The following is a 22,079-nucleotide window of genomic DNA, read 5'->3' on the forward strand; positions in this document are numbered from 1 at the left end:
CCAAGGTTAAAAGGCTTCAGCGCTTCAATGGCCGTGAATAACCTGGGAAACTCAGCAGAGCTGTGCTACTGTATGCGACTGTAGCTACAGGCATTTATATGCAATATGGTGTAGAGCTGTCTGTCAATTGCATCCTTCAGTTCATCTAAAGATAAGTTAGCAGGGATTTTTTGCCATTCAGTGCCTGGGGGGGGGGGGGGGGCGATTACCCATAGGAATTCTCCTCTCACCCACTTCAAATAAGCCTCCTGACAGGTAAACTCAGGAGACGCTAGCTCGTTACAGTAGCACACAGTTAGGAAACGTAATAGGAAGATAAATTATAGGAGGCTAAATCAAACAGAGACAACGGAATGAAAAACACCAACTCCCATTTGATACACATCAGCAATTTAGCTGTTGTGCTATCACAGCCTAGCGACGTCCTCTGAAGGTGATTATGGGGCCAGTCAAACAAATAGCCTGGCAAAGAGTCACTGCAGAATGACAATGGCCACTTGTTGGATAAAGAATCTGAAGCAGCTTACCAATGGTCTCCCTTTAAGCAGCATTGAAAGTAGAGATAAAGCAACAAAGTTAGATGTTCTATGCTTCAATAAAGATATACAATGGTTACATGCAGGTAGTGGCCAGGACCCAGTGTCTCACACATTTGGAAAAAGGTGTTGTGTTTCAGTTGTGCAGCAAAAACTTGACAAACTGTCACACTGTTGCGTACTGTATTTGTGTGTCTCTCTGTGTGCCTGTCTGTGAGAGTGTCTGTCTGTCTCTGTGTGAATGATTTGCAAGAAAAATACATTTGCAAAGAAACAATTTGGTGTGGTGTTGAATTCCATCAGAGGCAGTGAGAGAAACAGTGGAGACAGCAGGGAGAAGGATCTGTGCTGCTTAATTGGTTTTTCACGCTGCTGCGGTAACAGTTATAGTGAACTGAATGGCGGGGAGATACCGGTCCCGGACAAGGCTGACTTGCGCCACTGAGATAAGACAGCCGAAGCAAATTGCAAATGGCTCCCGGAATTAACATTGGGGGAAAAGCTGTTAACAGAGGCCGCCCGAGCGAGGCAGCCAAAACACAGCAAAGGGAGCGTTCACTCTCTCCATGTGTCAGGAGAGGCTTTGGAGCAAGGCTCTCACTCTCTCCCTCAGCTTTGACTTGAACCCAACCCCCCTTTTCAACATGATATGATATTGACATTATTATTAATATTATAGTATTATTAATATGATTAATACTGTTGACATGAACACATTGTTACTGTGCCATGTCAAGAAAGTCAAACTCTGTTTGTTTGACCACTGTTATATCATTGTTTTGAAAAAAATAAAATAATAGTGACACTATCTATTGCCGAGAGTGAGTGCTTGCTCTGTGTTATTTATTATTACCTTTTTATTAAGATTTTATTTTTATGTTTTCAGATTTAATTTGACAAAAAAAAACATCAAATGAACAATTCCCCAGACATAATTCCACAAAACAGGACATAACACGGAACAAGCCTTAAATAATACAAACAAACTGCCAAATGAAACAGACCATCACTAAGACTAGAGAAAAGACGACCAGGAAAGGTACTCTGCACGGTTACCGTCTCCCCCTTGTTCTCTGACCATCACAGAGGCAGGTCTGTGGTCAGTGAATTTTCTTTTGCCCTCATTCTGTTCCTGTCTCTCTGTATGTCTCTGTCTCTCTCTCTCCCCCTCCCTCTCTCCCTTCCCTCTCTCTCTCTCTCTCTCTCTCTCTCTCTCTCTCTCTCTCTCTCTCTCTCACACACTCTCTCTCTCTCTCTCTCTCTCTCTCTCTCTCTCACACTCTCTCTCTCTCTGTATGTCTCTCTCTCTCTCTGCTAACTGGCTGAGACACTCATACAAAGTCCTCCCCCCCTCCCCTCCTCCCCCCCCCCCCCCCTCCCCGAAAAAAAAAGCGAAGCCTAACCTGCCTACAGTATCTATTGTGGACATATGACTGTGCACCTGACCCTTCGCCATACTGCCTGTGCTGACGGAGCGAGAGCCGTCACAGCACATCCTCTGGACAGACCTGCACACGAGGGTCAGCACCAGGATCAGACCACCTCTAGACGTGACAGAGGTAAGGCGTTGGGACAGCTGATGACTCAGATGTACAGAGACCTCACATCAGGGGCGTGGTGGATGGGGGAGGTGTTCAGCAATGGAGGAAAATACATGCAAAATACACACACACACACACACACACACACACACACACACACACACACACACACACACACACACACACACACACACACACAGATATCTTTGATCCCTTACCTTAGGGCCTTGTCTTCCTGGGTAGCCAGGTAATCCTGGGACACCAAGTTTACCCTAAAAACACCAATGAGAAAGAAAACCAACACATAAAGTTCTCTCTGTGTCTCTTGCCACTGTGCTAGGCATTAAAAATACATTGCAGGCATCGTAAAATAGCATAAAGAAAACTTAAACGATCATAAAGCCTCAGTGCTGTTCTGGAAGAAACGCTTTATTTCACACTGACATGATTTCCATGTCCGTACATTTGCTTTTCATTATTAATGGCCGACTGCAATCCTTGGGATATTACAGTTTATCATCCTAACATAAAACAACCTTCGCTACAACGTTGTTGCAGTTGTTACATACTGCGATGCTGCTTCCTGAGGTTGGTGGTGAAGTAAAGCTGCAGTACTGTACCTTCTCTCCTGCTGTTCCGAGGGGGCCAGATTCACCGTTGGGGCCTGATCGACCCTTGGGGCCCTCAGGGCCATCTTCACCACGCACTCCCAGGACACCGTTTTCACCCTGGATAAACACACACAAACACAGTCAGACGTCTACTCCATCAACACGGCATAAAAAGAGACCCAGAACGGGATTACATTGAATTCATGCTTTGGATATTGCTGTTTATTCCAAAGGTTTGCTTTTTTTCCCCCCAATGAATTTCTTTTATTGAGTGGTGTGATTGTAGTCAATACTACATTTAGGAAGGTTACTGGAAATGACCATTCACCTTGTCACCCTTGATACCCATGTCACCTTTGAACCCTGGGAAACCATCTTCTCCCTGAAAAAGAAAGGACATTCAGCTTTAATGATGGCTAAGCAAGCAATAACTACCAGGATGTCACATAGTGGTCACGTTGGGACAGAGTGATGACAGACAGAGTGACAATCTGACATCATCAGTGTGAAATGCCATCTAAAAGTGGGAAGAAAACGGTGTAAGACAATTTCAAGCATCTCCTGTACACTATGGAAGATAAAGGCTGACCCCTGGTGGTCACAACATGAACAGCGCTCAGCGGGCTGACGGCTGGATGCACTACTTCTGCACTACAGATGGAATATCCAGACAACTGACACCTGCTGGTGAGACAGCAGAATGCAGCATGCGAGCATTTAAATGTATTTCTTTACTACATGCTGAATGTGAATGAGGGGTCAGATATCAGATATCATAGTTATGTCTCTTTAGCCAACGAGTCACTCTCTGAACACTTATTCAACAGATACAACCTTACAAAGATCTTTTTCTTGGACATACAACAGATTTAATTTGGTATTCAGCATGTTGCCTCGCACATTATCACGGTAACAGAGGACAATGCTGACATCAAGGCGTACCCTAAGTGATCGGCCTACTAAAAAGGCTTTATAGGATACGCGCTAAGCTCAGCTGCGTTTCCCTCGAATGAATGCTGACTCAGAGGAAAGTTTAACGAGAGGCGCTGGGGGGATACACAAGCTGAAACATTTAGACACGAGCGAGGAAAACAATGGCAACACATCAATCTCCTCAAATCACAGTAAAAAAGCCTCATACCAGCCTAATGTGCTACACTCCATTACAACCCAATAGGCTGAGGCCTTTTCAAGCTTCATAGTCATTTAAGGGCTTTCCCACTTGATCTGCTCCCTCAGGATGTTAAAAGAAGGAACTAAAATAGAAGGAATTACAACTATGAGGCAGCCATTTTGGAACTGACATCTGTCAGCCATGTTGAGGTAGAAGAGATGGAGACAGAGGTGTTTCTGTTTACCTTTTCTCCCTTGCCACCTTTAAGGCCTCGGATGCCCTCAGCACCCTGTATGAAGAGAAAAAAAAGAGTATCAAACTGAATTCAAGCAGAGGTGGTAAATCTGAGTTCAAAGGGCGTGACCCAGAGGGTGCTTACCTTCACACCGCGAGGGCCAGGGTAGCCGAGGGATCCCATAGAACCAGGATGACCCTACAAGACACAGCGGAAATAACGTGTATAGTGACTCTGCACAGACAATAGAGCTTCAGTATAAGTGAGTGAACATTCTATTCTATAGTCAAAGGCTCAAGCTATCAAGTGTTGTTTCAAGTCTATTTCCAGCCATCAATTTACAGTATAAAAAAAAACACTTGTTCGATACCACTCCTCATTCCATTCCATGCATTACAATGAACCCGTCCTCTGATCTACCTTCTACCTCCACCGGCCTCCCCTGGATTAAGTCTATGGCTGGGCAGTGGGGCTCTTACTGTATCTGTGTCATTGTTGGTCACATGTATGATTGAAGGATAGAAAAACAAATATGATGAAAAAAGAGACTTACAACTCCTCCTTTCTCTCCTGGAGGACCCTCCTTTCCTGGATGACCCTAGAAGAGAGATTCTGTTTAGATACCGTAGTCGACGCATATTAACCTGAGGGCTTCTGCCTTAGAGACAGACGGGTGATTAACTTAACAGGAAGTATATGAAAGACTCACGGGAGGACCATCAGCACCACCCAAACCAGCCAATCCCTGAAGACCATGAGGCCCCTGGATGGAGAGAGAGAGAGAGAGAGAGAGAGAGAGAGAGAGAGAGAGAGAGGAGTTGAAGATAATTCGAAAGAGCGAGAAAGATGGGTTGATCCACATGTCCACCTCTGTAACTACTTAAAAAACACATCACGTTTCAAGCTAACAGTATTTCCAACATGGCATCCCACCAAAACCACAAACAAAATGTTTTAATAAAGTGTATAAGATACATAGTGTATAGAGTGGTTCTGGGTCTGAGTGTGTGTTAGAGTCTTTTGTACGCAGCAGTGAGCCAGTAGAGGCCTATGGCTTGGAAAGCGACAGTATTAATCTGTTGAATCACTTACAGGATCAGACTCAGAAATCCATCTAAAACAACAGAGGAGGATAGGGGGGTTGCTGGGTTCTCTCTCAGACTTACTTTTTCACCAGGAGGTCCAATCGGGCCTTGAGGGCCAACCAGGCCCTAGAAGATAATAGAAAACAGAAAGCACATTTAACAGAGCAGCCCTGTTACAGTTATTGACTAGATAAAGTGGATTTGTCTTAGGTATTAGAACTCAAATGAAAACAGTATATCATTCATGTGTATACAATCAGGACAGGCCTTATTCAAAGCCTTTCCAGTGGCATGAGGCCATCCTATCCATCCACAAGTGTGTGATTTTCTCTGTGGCAACGGACACCGCTTCTGGCCCTCCAATAAAATGGACTACCCTGTTTTGTGTTACAAATAATTCCAAAATCAATTATCCTCCATTGAGCTGTCAACTGGACAGTGAAATTGAGTTAACTGCACCAAATTCGTACAAGATGTGTGTCATTTGAAAGTGATGGAAGAATTGGACAGTAACAGGCTAGCGTTGAGGAGTTCCTCTCTACTCTCATTTCTCCTCTCTCTGACAGACGACCTACAGTATGCTACAGGATATCCCACCGTGTGCCCTACATTTGAGGAATGGGGGAACGAGGGAGGGAGGGAGGGAGGGAGGGAAGGAGGGAGGGAGGGAGGGAGAGGAAAAGGAAAACACAAGAGGATCCGAGTGATTAAGAAAACATGAGTGTGACCATCTGAGGTCAGAGTACTCCCTGCTGTGCCATAGATATGGTGAAAAGGTATGATGAGAAAAAAGAAAGAGAGAGAGAGAGGGGTGGGGGAGAGAGAGGGGGAGAGGGGGCAGAGAGAAGAGAGAGGAAGGGAGGGAGAGAGATAGAGAGTGGGGAGAGAGAGAGGGAGAGAGAGAGTGAGAGAGAGAGGTGGGGAAGACAACGAGAGAGGGAGGGGGAGAGAGGGGCGGAGAGAGATAGAGAGTGGGGAGAGAGAGAGGGAGAGAGAGAGAGAGAGAGGGAGAGAGAGAGAGGAAAAAGGGAAGAAAAAAGGAGTCCTGCTGCTAGGTTGCTGATACGTACTTGTGGGCCTGGGATACCCTGCTGGCCGGCGGGGCCCGACTCTCCTTGTGGACCCTGTTAGGAACAGAGAGAGAGAAGATCAGTTTCTCTCTGCTAACTACAAACTCATTTCACAGGAGACTTACTGTAGTCTCCACATTCTAGTCGCGTATGTTCAGTTGTATATCCTAGAGACATGAGGGAAGTAGAACAGACTTTGAGGTAAGGTACTGAATAGAGAGGCATTGTCTGTAGCAGTCATGGCAGACTAGCATCCCTCTTCCATTGTGTGAGTGAGCATTTTGGTTTTCATTGTTTCCTCAATAAAACAAAGTCAACTATGAAAAACAAAAATACGTTCAACTGGATTGTTGATGCACACAGCTGTCTCACTGCATGGAGAGAATGTTGTTTTGCCTTTCCCTGGAAACTTCCTCATACCAGTTTGGATCGAGTGGAACCTTACATCGATTTCAACTGCTTTGACTATTTGTGTTCAGAATTGTGAAATTACCGCTCTCTCCCTCTCCAAAGACCGTGGAGGCAATTGATACATCTGCGACTGAGTTAAGAATAATAGAACTGACTGGAATTATGTGTTTGTTCACATCCCTGCTGAGACTTATTGTGTGTCACATACCACACACACACACAGACACACACAGACACACACACACACACACACACACACACACACACACACACACACACACACACACACATAATGAGGCCCTTGGGGATGTATTGTGGGGTATACAGCTGTAAATTGTCAAAACACTTGAGAAACACTCAACAAAGGCCTGATTCACAGAATCACAGTTGAATAACAGTGTCTGGGTTGGGGGCAACACTTACAGTAAATGGAGTCATAATACAGTGATTGTTGAGAAAAGTGGTCTCATGTAATGAATGCCAGCTCCAGGGAAAATGAGACAGACATTCACCTAATGAGCGTCTGATACAGAAAACACTGTAGCTGGTAGGGACTTTATCTCTTTGACTCAAAGCATACAAGCGCTTCAGCTTGACACGCAACTTCTTCATCCTTACTCAAACGTCCCGATAACATATTCTTGCTGAACAAATGAGTTGACATACTATAGGGTAGCTCTTCTTCAAGGCAGGGTCAAGTAGGCCACAGGCCCTGCTGCCCCTGGTAAGCTTGTAGTCTCCCATCTCCCATCCTTTCATTAGTATCTGACCTTTGACCCGCACTGTTGTCAGGTTAGATTTAGAGGTCAAAGGTCGCCATTTAGAGATTGGAAGACGTAGTTCTACAGCCCCTGGCCAAAACCACATGGTAACCAAAGTAGTGCTGCTCTGAGGTGAAGGATGGCCCTTTTTGGTGTATTTACTTTCCCTCCTATGATGTCTGATTATAGAGTGTGGCTGAATGATGGACTAACTGACATGTGTACTGTGTGGCATGTAGCAGGCATAGACAGATGTCCATTCTCACCATGTTCCCTTTGGGCCCGGATTGGCCATCAAGTCCAGGGAGACCCTGTGAATACGTGACACGTTTAATGACATATTACCACAAATAGGAGGTAAAAGTGTAGTTTTTCAAGAGTTATAGTAGCCAATGTTATTGTAGCGGTACATACACGCTGTCCTGAAGGACCGGTAGACCCTCTAGGACCCAGTAGACCTCTTGGACCCTGTATGATGAGGAATAGTATTAGACAAAATAATTGTATCAGATATTCATAAAAAAGAGAGTGCTGGTCAATGATGTTCATTTGAGAGTAAGATGGTGCTGAAGCACTTAGTAACAAGAGTAGCACGAAGAGCACTTATGATCCACTGAAGCCTTATTCTGAGATGAGTGGCTGAAACACTGACCTCATGTGGTAAAATGTGGTAACTGCAAGTATTACAGAAGGTGGGGGGGCTGGGGGCTGGGGCCTGGGGGCTGGGGCCTGGGGGGTGGGGGCCTGGGGGGTGGGGGTTGGCGGGGTTGAGGGTTGGGGGGTCGGGGGGGGGTGCTCTACTTGTACTGCTCTCTTTTGTCGTTTGGACAGTGTGTGATACATTAATTATGTGTACAAATATTTGGTTAACTGTGGTAATAATATATACGACGACATGGTCCATTTGAAGAAAAGCATGGAGATTATGTCCATTTCTCATGAGCAGTGTGAGAATAGCACATTCTCCAGCTCCGTTTCCTGACTGTGAAGCTATTAGGCCTATCCCCCACTCCCCGTCTGCCTCGACAAGGGCACAGTTACAGACGTGATGAACATAGCAGGCAGGAATGCAATTGAGTGTGTTGGGAGTGGAGGGTGGGGTCCTCTGTTGAAGTAATTGTCATAATGGGTGTAGAGGGGAGGATGCAGGTATGTTGCCTGAAGCATATGTGTTGTTGGAGAGAGAGAGAGAGAGAGAGAGAGAGAGAGAGAGAGAGAGAGAGAGAGAGAGAGAGAGAGAGGGGGGACGACGACTTGAAGTTGTGGTAATCTCCAACATGGGGATGTGTAAACTGGAGCTATGCAGGTTTCTCTGACTATGGCATTAATGATATAAAAGGCTTACGCTCTCTCCTGCCAGACCCCTCTGTCCGATCTCGCCATCCTCGCCCTGTAGACAGATAGGGAGGAAGTGAGGGTTACTGTGGAACGCTCCAACATTTGTGTGAAAGGCTGAGAAGAGAGGGGGATTTGGTGGGGAAAAGAAGGGGGGGGGCGGATGGAACGGAACTCACTCTCTGGCCATCATCTCCTGGAGATCCTGGTGAGCCGGTAGGACCCTGCTCTCCCTGTAGAGAGAGAGAGAGAGAGAGAGAGAGAGAGAGAGAGAGAGAGGGGAGAGAGAGAGAGAGAGAGAGAGAGAGACAGCATCGCGATATTACAATCACACCACTCTTGGCCCAGTCTACCATTGTTTCAACTATTTATAGTCCCTACTCTGAGGCCTATATGGGGCCTGGCCTTCCGCTGGGTGCCCTGTAATTACCCAGGCCAGGATTAGGGATAAGAGCCCAGTACAGTGTCTGGAAATACACTACTCTGTGATCTTTGGCCCTTTATTTCCATACTCTGTATAGGGCGAAATTCCTCGAACTCCAAACTCAGCACGGATCAGCCTAGGCGTTTCTCCTCCTAAAAGCCCAGTTCAAAGGGAAGCAAGTGGTTCTAGGGATGCAGCCGCCCACTGTAATTGGGGCGAGTGTTATACTTATAACGAGGTCTAATGGTTCCAGTGTCCTTGTCTGTCAATGCCTGTCAAGGCCCCAGCGTAGCTACAGCATGGAGATAGACATAAGGCTTTGACTACGACTAAATGTACATTTTAGTCATGGCTTTTCTCTGAGGAAAGGTTACAGGGTTACAGTGTGGCCCGCGTGTAGCTCAATGAGTACGTTCGGAGTTCACAGATTGATAGTTCAGTAGAATGTCGTCCTTTGAACGTATTTTGAGACATAAATTGAGCCTTAAGCGTTCAAGAAAAGCTAGGGCAATCAATGACTAGCATACCGACTGATATCAACGAAGGAGCTGGTGGACAGGACACGACGCAGAACTCTATTTTAGTTTCAACAAGGAGAGGCTAAAACCACATACTGCTCTGTCTCGACGACCCCGCTGAGGCTCTTGCTCATGCTAGCTAAATAAAGGAACCGTGTTATAAACATTTATGTCACATACGCCCATCCCAAACCAACCTGCTAGAACAATATACCCAGCCACATGACCTCAACTAAAATGGCAGCAGGTTGGTCTCCTGTACTTACCCTGTGCCCCTTGTCGCCGGGGAGACCTGGAAGCCCGTCGAAACCGCGGTCACCCTGTAGAATAGAAGTCACACGACAGCATACAGGTCAGCATCACACATGCCACAGCAATGGGAACCAGGTTGAAAGGTCACATGGAAATCACTGATACACGGATCTGTATGTGCAGCAGTCAAAGGTTTGGACGCTGAAGATGGTAGTGGGTAGATGTGGATACGTACCTTGCCCCCTGACTCCCCGGGCATTCCCCTCCCTCCATCTGCGCCATTACGGCCCTGGAGATCAGACAAAAACACATTTAGAGATGTCCGATGTCATGACGATAACGTCAATAACATCCTTCGCAAGAATACGAAGCCTCTCTGACCTACTAAGTAGAACCAATGCAAATAAACCATCGCCATATCACATTTTGGAGGGACACTTCGCTACACTGTGAATGGTGGTCCTCATATGGGAAGGAAAGGATGATTGGGTTCATCTGGGCCGAGTGGAAGACGGAAGACTTGGCGAATGCCGAACCGTAACGGTTCGATCCAAACTGGCTTTATTGCAATGACAGGCATCGGCTCACGCTGCCAATGGGGAGTTGGCATGCCGCATGGCGAAGCACAAACACATCCTGGCGGAGCCTCTGACATGGAACAGGAACTGGCTCTTACCCTCTTTCCAAGTTTCCCCGGCGGGCCGGTAGGACCTTGAAGACCCCGAGGTCCCTGGAGAGAGAAAAGTGAGAACGCGTTGGAATTGTAGCTCAGTGTGTTGATATTCATTACATGGAAGTGTGAAGAAGTACAAACCAGAGAATGAGACTATACAAAGCTTATCCAGGAAATTATACATCCTGGATCAATACTATATGGGTTTGTTCTTACAAGACAAGTATTTTGCCTGCAACTAACAGGGTAGCTGATAAACTAACACACTAGACTATAGTAGAGTATAGTAGAGTATAGTAGAGTATATGTGAACATGTTCTAAAGTAATCAAGAAAGGCAGGGTTGTGTGTGTCTTAGTAGATAGGTATCCTCACCTGAGGTCCAGAATCTCCTCCATCACCTTTGAGTCCATTAGATCCAGGTCCTCCCTAGACACACACACACACACACACACACACACACACACACACACACACACACACACACACACACACACACACACACACACACACACACACACACACTGTCATGTTTTATCTTGCAACCCGGCAAGACAAAAGCATACCACTCAAAATACATCATATTTTACCTTCTCAGTCATCAATGTCTGAACTGACAATTAGTTTAAAAAAGATCTAGTTCAATAGCTTTCATGATCGATGGGGAGGAAGACATCAGGGTTAGTGCAGGAAACACACAATGTTTCAGTCCCCATGCCAAACATACTGGCTGAGTGTCAAATCTGAGCATCAAATCTCCAGACAGTGTGTGTGTGTGTGTGTGTGTGTGTGTGTGTGTGTGTGTGTGTGTGTGTGTGTGTGTATGTTTGTGTGTGTATATATGTGTGTGTGTGTGTGTGTGTGTGTGTGTGTGTGAACAGTGGAAAGGTGACTCACCACAGGCCCAGATCTTCCTGACATTCCCATTGGTCCTGGAGGACCCCTCATGGCGAGCTGTGTGGGATGGACAGAGTGGTCAAGAACAACCAATCAGGGCACAGCATTGATGCACGTAAACCTGTCTCCACCTATCACAAACTAAACAAAGCCCCCATATGCTACACTTGGGATTTAGCCAAGCTACGTATCATGCTAACCACATGGAAACAGGCAATTAAAGAAAGGTGACAATTGCTTTTTGCACCTGCTTCCTGCTCCATGGGGTCTTGTGAGTGTAATAAACCTGTGTGATATTTCCTCATAACATTCTCCATGTGTCCATAAACACACATTGCTTAGAGCCATTGAGCGTGTCCTATTTCCACCAGGTCAATGTTAGTCAGACCCAGGAGCATGTATGAACATCCACAATGGTCCTATAATACAGTATCCTCCCCACCCATGAAGCTTGTAAAATGAGACATTTCTAGGCCTACATTTACATACTGTTAAACTATGGATCTTCTATGGTGTAGATGGGACTTTGTACATGTAATGGTGTATTGAGACCAATTATTTCATCATATACAGTATTGTTGTTATATGATCATGTTAAACGTATAAACTTTATGACATATTGTATCGTTGTATTCATTGGGACAGTTCTTTACCCTGGCTTGGGAGAGGATGGCCTGGGCTTGAGCCTCCTGAGCGGAAACCACAGGTCCCTTATGCGCCTCTCCACCGCCGCGGAACTGTGGAGTGGAAACAGCGACAGAGACACAACGTAAACAAACAAACGTAGTCCGTCGACACGGCGAGACGTCTAACGGGTTTCCCGTCGAGCGATTTCCTCCCCCGCTGGCGTGTTCAGCAGCGCCTCTAAACCTGTCGCTGGGCGCCGCGGACGGCTTCAGCGTTTGCCTCAGAGCTACCAGAGAGCCTCAGTCACTGGTTACAGTCCATTGAGCTCAGTGACATTTACAAGGTGAGTGATTTGCCGGCTCTATGAGCAAATGAGGTTGGGATTCTTTGGGCTCAAGGCGACGCAATGAGGTACGCTGTTAAAGGGAGGTGACTCCACGGTCCAGAGACTGAGGCACTCAGCTGAGTGGGTGTTATGTAAGACACAGGCGGGCGGGCGGGCGGGCGGGGGGGCGGGGGTGTGGGTGGGACTTACTGGCAGCATCAGAATGGTACCTGGAGGACCAGGAACTCCGTCGGAACCAGGAATGCCTGCACGCCCAGGGGGACCCTGAGAGAGAGAGAGAGAGAGAGAGAGAGAGAGAGAGACAGAGAGAGAGAGTTAATAAATCATTGAAAGGATAGGATGAGACACAAGAGGATTCAGCCTTATGTGATGCATACTCTGAGAGTGTGTAATGACAATTCCTGCACAAACTATTTGGGTAGAAAAGAGCCCTGCGGCATGGGGTTCTGGAGAGGAATAAAGAGCAAGGATACCCAATGCTTGAGGTTCTTCCAGATCAGTAATTGTGCAGATTTGGTGTCCTTTTTCAAGAGTATTGAAGACCACGAGAGTGATTGCTGATTCAATCCATATGACGTTTGAGGTTTTGCCGTAGTGACCTGCATCACTGGGCCAAGTAACAGAGTCCATTATCCAAGGACAGGACAGTTTCTGCTTTATACTGTGCATATCCAGCTTGGCATAATGAGCTTTGAGACTGGAAGCATTAGCTACTGAGCCATTCAACTTTTAACCAGAAATTCAAATGACAGAGCATGTATTTAAATTAATATAAAGGTATCTGGCTATATCACATTCTGTTTATGGTGAACTAAAAACTAACATATGCTCGAATTATCATTAAACCAAAAAAAAAGAAAAGAAAGATGGATCATAAATAATATCGACTGCATCGCCCGAGCAGAGTGATCTCTTTAGCAGGCTTATCACGCGCACCATTCTCAGACTGCTTGGCTCAAATTGTTCCCATGTGTGCTTCGAGACGACTGGCTTGGCCTGAGGGGAAACACGCTCCTCGCTGCCTCACAGTCAGCACAGCGCCATCTAGTGCCCGCAGTGTCTCTGCAGGGCTGGGGGGAGGGTGTGGGGGGAGGGGGTCGATGTGAGAAATATGCTGTACAATGTAGGCGACCCTGCTCTCCAAAACCGCAATAACCACCGCACCAATGCATCACGTTTAATCGCTCTGACGATTCTCAGCGAGACGGCTACTCTTGGGAGGGTTACAGAGGGAGAGAAAAAAAAAAAGAAACAAGGGGGGGGATCGAGGATCAGCAAAATATTTTCTGATCATTTTGACCCCCTTTTGGAACAAAAAGGCTTTTGTGTAAAGAGGCCGTTTCAAGACTGCTGAGGTGGGTGTGTCTTGCTTTCTCCGAGGGGTATTCGAAGAGTTAACCCCTCCAGGAGAGGAGGGGAGGTGGGGGTGATGGGAAGAGGGGGGGATGGGGTGTAGTGGGTGGGATGGGGGTTTCACCACATTTGGGAAAAACAAGCAGCTTTCTGGAGGGGGGGGAGAGCACTTATTCTGTGTCTGACAATCAATCAAGAGAAAGTGGAGGTTCCTGTAGTCTTAAAAAGGAAAGCTGACACACCGACATAACACGGAGGTTGTCTCTTGATTGACTTGAGAGTCGGGCCCCTTGAAGCTCAACTCTTGAAGCTCGCCATGTGAGGCATCAACAAAACTTGGGTCTTACAACTTCTCGTTGGGATAATGAGAGTTCAGTTTATGGGCATATCTGATTTCCCTGCCTACCCCTCTGTCTTTCTTCCACTTTCCTCTTTTTTAGTGCAATAGCCAGCTGTGTCCAATTGCCTCATTTTCCCCATGTTATGAGCCCAATACCCAAAAGAGCAGAAGATAGTAAAACAAACTAAACGAGAGAATGATAATTTTCCTCCTTACAAAACAAGATGGAGGAGAGTTTTAAAGATGGAACATCGTTACAGCGATGTTCCTACAGATAAGGAATAAACTCCTACCCAAGCTTGCACACTTTAATCTGTCAAACATCATCTACGGATGTCAGTTTGTTGTATTGATGTGGTTTTCATATAGATTTTTTGTTTTGTTTAAATGTTTATATTTTGAGGGGAAGATATGATTGCCTAGGCATTTATGAATGTGCTGCGCAGAATAACATAATTCCTCACATCGTTTCTATAGGATATGGAATATACATATGCTCCTAAACCACGCCAGCTCTCACTTACCCTGTCACCCTGGTCACCATGGGAGCCTGGGGAACCCTGCAGGCCTGGGGTACCGGGGAGACCCTGAAACACACACACACACACACACACACACACACACACACACACACACACACACACACACACACAGACACAGACACAGACACAGACACACACACACACACACACACACACACACACAGACACACACAGACACACACACAGACACACACACACACACACACACACGCACACACACACACGCACGCTTAACCCACAGTGTCACAAACCACAGCGTACCACAGCCTACTCACTAACCAGCGCTACCAACCACATTTAATCTATCAACTCCCAGTGACATACACTTCTAACCGTCTCCCTCCACTCTCTATAGAGGCTCGCTAGCAGGACTCAAACACTTTCCATCCGAGACAGGTTTTTTTCCCCCTCTTTAACGGTTCTCCATCTGTGAAAAGAGTCTGGGAGAATGTGATACTCACTGCTTGGCCGGGGGCTCCTTGGGGTCCTTCTACAAGCATCCCCTGAAAGAGGAAAAAATGGATACAGTAGCATTTAGAGCGGGCAGTAAATCTACAGGCAGAAAAAGTGTGTAGTCCAAGAGGGGAGGTTGATGATGTTCACTAGGCTAACTGCCAATGGTTTTATTGGTATAGAATAGTTAAGTTAACTGTAGTTAAGGGAGAAGTTGTTGCAGTTTTGATGCTACTATGGATTGTCTTGAACTCACAGGCTCAATGACAGCTGGTTCGCCTTTCTCCCCCTTCTCTCCCAGGTAACCACCACGTCCCACCTGTGAACACAAGACAGACATGGTGAAGCTCTCTGATGACGTCAGTATCTTACCCCTTAAATACGGAGGTAGACAGGGTGTAGCCTCCAGAGCAACTTCAAAGACTGATGACGACACCAGCGTTGTGAATTGAAACCAATACGCAGGGGAGGCCCTGCCCAAATGGGTGTCCTTGCTTTAGTTAGGGTCACTGCTTAATACGCTAACATAGTAAAGAGCTAAAAAATGCCTTTAAGAGTGCTGAGTAGTGCTATGTGTAGTGGAAAGGAGTTAAGTTCGTTATTCAGGCTAAATGCCGTTTTTTTTTTTCTTCATAGGAAAAATCAACCGCAAGAATTGGTTTGTAAGAAGCCATAATTTGGGCTCTGGTTTGAATTCTATTTATTACGCTTCTTTAAGCCACAGACAGCAACTGCACATAAATGCAGGGGTCGTCACCTGACACTATTCACACAATGACCTCACACACGAGGAATTCAGCAACCATTTAAAAAGAACCCTAGATTATACACAGTGTCTATGTTCAGGAGAAGAGAAATACTCCCAAAACCATAATGGACTGGGCATGAGGCTTCTGCTAGTGGGGAGACCTCACAAAGAGCTACTGATGAGCTGTTATAATGGTAGCTCAGGCAGAGACAGATAGAGCCCACATCCAGACAGGGATTATGTCACTTCCTGTTTCAGAGACATCCGTGCCTTGGGGGGCGCGGGGGGGGGGGGGCAGGATTGGAAAATGGCCATTGCTGAAGAGTGGTGACTCGTGAAAGATTAGGTTCACGTGTTGAGATTAATCAAGATGGATTTCGCCAGGCGAAAAACTGCTTAGTCATCGACATGTTTTGTTTCAGATAAACTCGTGGATGGGCACAAAAAAATGGCCACACTGGAGAGTGGTGACTAGTGATAGATTAGGTTCATGTGCTGAGATTTAGCAAGATGGATTTCCAGGCAAAAAACCTGCTTAGTCATCAACATGTTTTTTTGGTTACTACTTTAGAGACTGTGAAAAGAATGTGATTGGTCAAAAGCAGGGGTCAGGAGGTCGTAAGAGAGTAACTGCGCTGACAGCTAGGTTGACGTGTGTTTATGTGTGTAAAATGAGAAGGACAGAGATTGATGAAATGTCTGTGTGTGTGTGTGTTTGTGGGAGTTGGAGTAAGAAAGTGACATGACTCTTTCAACATCATATTAATACCCCGTGGTGTGGCATTTCCGTAATTTAAATTGTTTTCTTAATTTAAAAAACACATTTCTGCTGTCGAAGTGACCAACAGATCTAATTCATCAAGGCACCACAGGCACCCCGCCAGAGTCAGCAGTAACCTCTGACACCCAGGGCATTGAGTATGGAAGCCCCTCCACTTACACTGCTCTCAGTGATGTCAGTCTCAGCAGGAACACCGGGTCCAAACTCATCCTCGTACACCGAGGGGGTGGGCTTGGCCTCGTTGGCGCCGCCGGTACCGTACTCATCATAGAAACCATACTCATACTCCTTCTTATCAAACTCTTTGGTGTCATACTCTTTCAACTCGTACTCCTTGAAGTCGTATGAGTTGGCGCCTGGATCCACCTTGTCTTTGGCCGCCACGGGCGCGGCCGTTTCGGCGGCAGCCGTAGGGTCAGCCCCCACCTGCTCGACTCCGGTGATATAATCATCGACTATTTCCTCTTCGTAGTTCTGATTGAACCGAATCGGTGTGGGGGGGGGAGGGGTGGAGGGGAGGGGTGGAGGGGAGGGGTGGAGGGGAGGGGTGGAGGGGAGGGGTGGAGGGAACATGGAGAGGTGGTTAGTGAAGTCAAAGCATGTGAATAGTCTTATTGACTGACTTTCACATGATTTCAAATATGAGTCACAGTTAAAGCATGGGTACAGAACAGATGCTTTTAACCATGTCAAATGGTTAGACCTCAACAAAGTGTCAAAACAAAGATTTTAAGGTCAATTCTATAAACTTTAACAGAAAGGATTATATAAGTCCTGACTCATGTGTGTAAAATTACTCTCACAGTAGGTCAGACCCATATCCATATCACACATGTTTACAGATAAACATGATTTAGGGTTATTATTTAGTGTGCATAATTCTAGACTAACTACCAGAATTATGTATTGTTTGAAGGGCAGTAAGAATATCAGCAATAGCACTTCCATGTTGTTAAGGGGTCATGATTTTGAAAGATGTCTGCTCAATTCTGTCATTTTGAAACTGGCATCTTCAATTGGTATCTCAAAAACAGATGTCTTACACACCAATCCGCACAAATTCTAAAAGGATCTGCTGTGCTTTTAATCTCCAATCAAAAGGCTTCATGCCTTTAAAGACCTGTTTCATGGGAAAATACAGCCATGATAATGTACAGGACATGTTTGTTTTCCCTCATTAATCCTGCAGCTTGTCTCCTCAAACGAACGTAATGTCTTGGGTTGTATTATCCCCCTAAAGGTACATCATCACAGACAGACGTTTGGCAAGCGCTAGTGTGCATCCATATTGTTTCAGTTTAATCTCGGATGTTCCTCATTATGGAGCGTTTTATGTGATGGTTTAGCACAAATTAAGACAGGATCTGCCAAGTTCTGGATACGAGACAAACAGAGGGAGATGCCCCTGTCTCATTATTTCCCATTGGTCACGGTTTATTAACTGGCAAATAGTTCCTATTTCAGCCTTTATCAAGATCAGATTGATCTGAATGGTTATAGAAGAACTTGTATAAACAGAATAAAATAAATATATAATAAATAAATAATAATGAAAATAGTTAAGATACTTGGGTTAACCCCCGAGGAGGATGGTACGGATTAGATTGTAATTGTTGATGATGAGTCTTTCAAGCATGTTTTGGATTTTATCTTTGTGACTATCAAAAGTCAATCTGGCAGTCTGACTTGGATATTGAAAGCTTGCTGAGTGCTTTGTCATTTCCAAATGGTTGGGGAGCTTTGAGACACATGTCCAACAGAAGATTCCTTGTAGGAAATATGTGCACAAACTCAAGCTTCTTGAACCCACATGAGACACTAACCAGAACGCAGACACCCCCTTTAACTGTGAATAGGGTCGTTTGTAAATCCATATGCTAAACAATCTCTATAAGCATACAAGACATAAAGTGTAAATTTTTCCAGTAACAATTTCATTGTAAATGGATCTGAAAATAAATGGATATGATGGAAAGTTCTGACAGTATAAGACATGAGGTATTGACATTACATCATGTAGATTGGCAGCGCCTCAACATTCCATATGTCTCAAACGCCACCACACAGTATAGAATGTTTTATGCCTTTCTGTCTCGCCGTTCTGCTGTTGAAATAATCACAGAGTACATGCTCTGACTCTGATTAAAATACACATTTAAACAGTATATTTTTGTCATAAAAGTGTGATATTTTATATAAGAGAAGCATGTACCTCACTGGGTCCGGTTGTGTCGGTAGGGGTTTCAGGTTGGCTACCGTCGACGGCTCCGTAGTTAAGCTCCAACTCAGGGTAGTAGTATGCGTCCTCGTTGGCCGCCACCTAGCGGGAGGTAATGACACAGGGAAACAAGAGGAGAACCAAACAAACATTAAAACACAGACAAGATAAAAGGTACGTTCTGAAACATGAAGCTTGCGTACCATCTAATGGTGTGCTGTAATAACTGTTTCCTTTAGTCATCATTGGATATGAGATATTAGATAACTTAGAGGACAGGCAGAATAACAGACAGGAAGTTCGGGAAGAGAGAGAGGGAGAGAGAAAGAGAGAGAGAATGTGGGATAGTGAAGCTAGGACAGGCCTGGTAAGGGCCTTGATGGACAAGGTAATGAGAGATGACCACACACCCTGAGAGAAGGGCAAGGCAGAGGTTGCCATCAATGGCAGCGACCACATGACAAAACAGTGGGTGTGCACGTATGCGTGCGCATGTGTGTGTGTGTGTGTGTGGGTGTGTGTGTGTGCGTGTGTGTGTGTTTTACCTCTTTTTCAGTTTTGGCTCCCTCAGTTGGAGGAGCTTCAGTGGCTACTGCTCCCTCACTGTAGTCATAGAACTCACTGTACTCTAAGTCATAGGAATTGTACTGGATGTGAGAAGAGACAGTTGAACAAGCAATCAGTTAGTACAAGCATGTAAATACGGTCGTCCTTTTTTCAACAAAAAAGGATATTGTTATGTCTATCAGACATATTTCACATATTTACATAGCCTTTGAGTGTTGTCATAAGAAAAACATACCAATGTTTTTGAGGGAAATAGTACTGTCTTATATTTTAGAAGATCAAATCATTGTTATTCAATGTTTTATGCATCCTCTAAATTATTACAGTAAAATGGTAGTACGTCCATGATATAGCATCCATAATGACAAAATAAACACAGAATTCAGAGTATTTCACACATGGATGACATGAACATTCCTTTCTGAGACTCTCAGACATTGATTTGGTGTTTGTTTGACTCTTACCCCCCTCCCCATCCCCCCATCCCCCCCTCCCCCTGCCCAATTTTGTTTCACATGACCTGTTGAAAAGTCTGTAACCAAGTAAATAGCAATAAAGACTCTTGTTTGCATACAACAGGATGTTAGAGGGTTAATGCGGTGCCAATGAAAACTCATCTGCTCAGCCGTGTTTTGAACAGCCAGCGGTCGCCTCCTGGCCGTGTGTACTAATGGGCTGTCTTAAACAGAGGCCTCTGGATGGGTTTACTCTGTGGGCAAACACTTATGGTCAACTTACAGTAGGGGGGTTATAATTATACTTAAAGAGAAAATGAAGGACTTGAACAGCCTGCGGTGGAGGCTTTTAAACAGTACAAATACATTATCGTTTTTTTCACTTCCGATTCATTATCCTCCATGTTGCCTGGCAGTGGATGACTTGAATGAAACACAACAGGTAGTGAAACCAAATAAATGAATGAATGTTGACAGCAGCACTATGTCCAACCTCTCTTTGATGCTTCTTTAACCTCCTTTTCCTTGGATAAAAAGGAGTGTGACCAGTCAAAACAAAGGCCAGGCAGATTAAGTTAACAGGCTGCCCCGTGATATCTCTCCGTCTATCAGAGGGGGATAAATATTAGTCCCAGTACAACTGCTGAGCTCATAAAAATAATAAAAGACCCAAGGCCTGATGGGCTGGCGGCCTTCCACTGGCTGCGGAAGAGAGGCCGGAGAGAAGCACCAGCCAGCCAGCCAGCCAGAGAGAGAGAGAGAGAGAGAGAGAGAGAGAGAGAGAGAGAGGGGGGAGAGAGGGGGGGGGAGAGGGGGGGGGGGGAGGGAGAGGGAGAGAGAGAGAGAGAGAGGGGGGGGGAGGGAGAGAGAGAGGGAGAGAGAGAGAGGGAGAGAGAGAGACTGAGAGAGAGAGAGAGAGAGAGAGAGAGAGAGAGAGAGAGGTAGTAGATTTATGGGCCTGAAGAGCCCGGCCAAGCCTCAGGCCTTCACCACCGCAGGCGAGAGAGCTGGATGAAAGGCATAAATATTGAAGTGTGCTCATAAAAATAGTCTCCCCCCCCTCCATCCAGGCATGTGGCTGTGTGCTGCAAAGCATCATGGGGTAGGGGGTCAAGGTCATTTTTGTTAGAGGCCAGGATATAGCCATGATCTTTGAATACTTCCATGACCCCCCCCCCCCCCCCCCCATTGCTACTGAACCTTGGTTACTTTCCTGTGGTTATCTGATATATAGACATGGAATACTTTATTGGTTGATAATATAACTATTAATTCAGTCTAATTACGCTAATAACTAATAGTCTAATAACTATTTCTGAATGCTCCTTTTTGTCTGCTTACTCTTGTCAAGTCTAAAGAAAGAATGCTGATGAAGCCACCTTTTCCACGACCATCATCTGCCATTCATCCACTAGATATTTTAATAAACAGAACTATGACTATCAACCTGATTCACTTTTGTGTTGTAATTTCAATGAAACGTTTAGGCAGGCCAGCGATATATAACTTCACTTTTCCAGGTATTGGGAGTCTAGCTGTGGAAGGAAAGGCTTGAGTTTCCCTGGGAGTGGAAGGCAGAGAGCCTGCAGAACTCATTAGTGATATAAATCACTGAAGCCACTCCAAAGTGGGCTCAGACTTCGTGGCAGGGAAAAAGGAAAGTTTCCAGTGTGAGCTCATCAGTTATTTAGTGAAATACTGTTGGAAAATGTCAGCCTACAGGAGAGGATTTTGGAATACCGAAAAAACCCAGACACAAAGCATTGTATTTCGATTAGCAGGATTGGCTAAGGACACCAGCTTTGTGGGCTTGTGTTAGGGATCCAGTGGAGCCAGTTATCATAAAACACCAATTAGACAAGATGAGGAAAAGCTTCGAGGTTGCTTTTGAAATATGAGTGTGTCTCTATCAATGGAATACAAACTATATTAAGAAATAGGTACAAATACATGGAAAACATTTATTTGAAGTGGGAGCCGAGTCAAATTCTTTCTCTGTTGGATCACTTAGCCTGTAAGAGACATTTCCAATGTTTTTACCTTACTAGATTGGCAGTCCCAAAGATACCGGTACATGGACATAAAGAACGCCCAAAGTAAGCTGCGAGTTCTACTATTTGCCAACTCCCACTAGTCTTATGCCTACAAATAAAGGATCTTTGTCCAAAGTTATAACTACAGCATAAC

At 45.3% G+C, this 22,079-nt stretch overlaps 1 protein-coding gene across 1 annotated transcript in view; it reads right to left on the reverse strand.

Annotated features, from left to right (window-relative positions):
• Nucleotides 1-22,079, reverse strand: part of LOC310818856 (collagen alpha-1(XI) chain-like) — a gene marked incomplete at its 5' end in the record, with an annotated part of 64,234 nt that overhangs the window by 22,506 nt on the left and 19,649 nt on the right. The window contains 26 exon segments of the mRNA XM_083689921.1: nt 2,296-2,349; nt 2,698-2,805; nt 3,017-3,070; nt 4,047-4,091; nt 4,182-4,235; nt 4,591-4,635; nt 4,747-4,800; nt 5,204-5,248; nt 6,193-6,246; nt 7,631-7,675; nt 7,779-7,832; nt 8,710-8,754; nt 8,879-8,932; nt 9,908-9,961; nt 10,129-10,182; nt 10,570-10,623; nt 10,941-10,994; nt 11,463-11,519; nt 12,116-12,199; nt 12,625-12,699; nt 14,653-14,715; nt 15,132-15,173; nt 15,380-15,442; nt 16,812-17,126; nt 18,865-18,972; nt 19,416-19,517. Coding sequence (XP_083546047.1) covers nt 2,296-2,349; nt 2,698-2,805; nt 3,017-3,070; nt 4,047-4,091; nt 4,182-4,235; nt 4,591-4,635; nt 4,747-4,800; nt 5,204-5,248; nt 6,193-6,246; nt 7,631-7,675; nt 7,779-7,832; nt 8,710-8,754; nt 8,879-8,932; nt 9,908-9,961; nt 10,129-10,182; nt 10,570-10,623; nt 10,941-10,994; nt 11,463-11,519; nt 12,116-12,199; nt 12,625-12,699; nt 14,653-14,715; nt 15,132-15,173; nt 15,380-15,442; nt 16,812-17,126; nt 18,865-18,972; nt 19,416-19,517 — 1,836 coding nt within the window.

The sequence above is a fragment of the Argentina silus genome (genome assembly GCF_951799395.1).
Source record: "Argentina silus genome assembly, chromosome: 18".
NCBI lineage: Eukaryota > Metazoa > Chordata > Actinopteri > Argentiniformes > Argentinidae > Argentina > Argentina silus.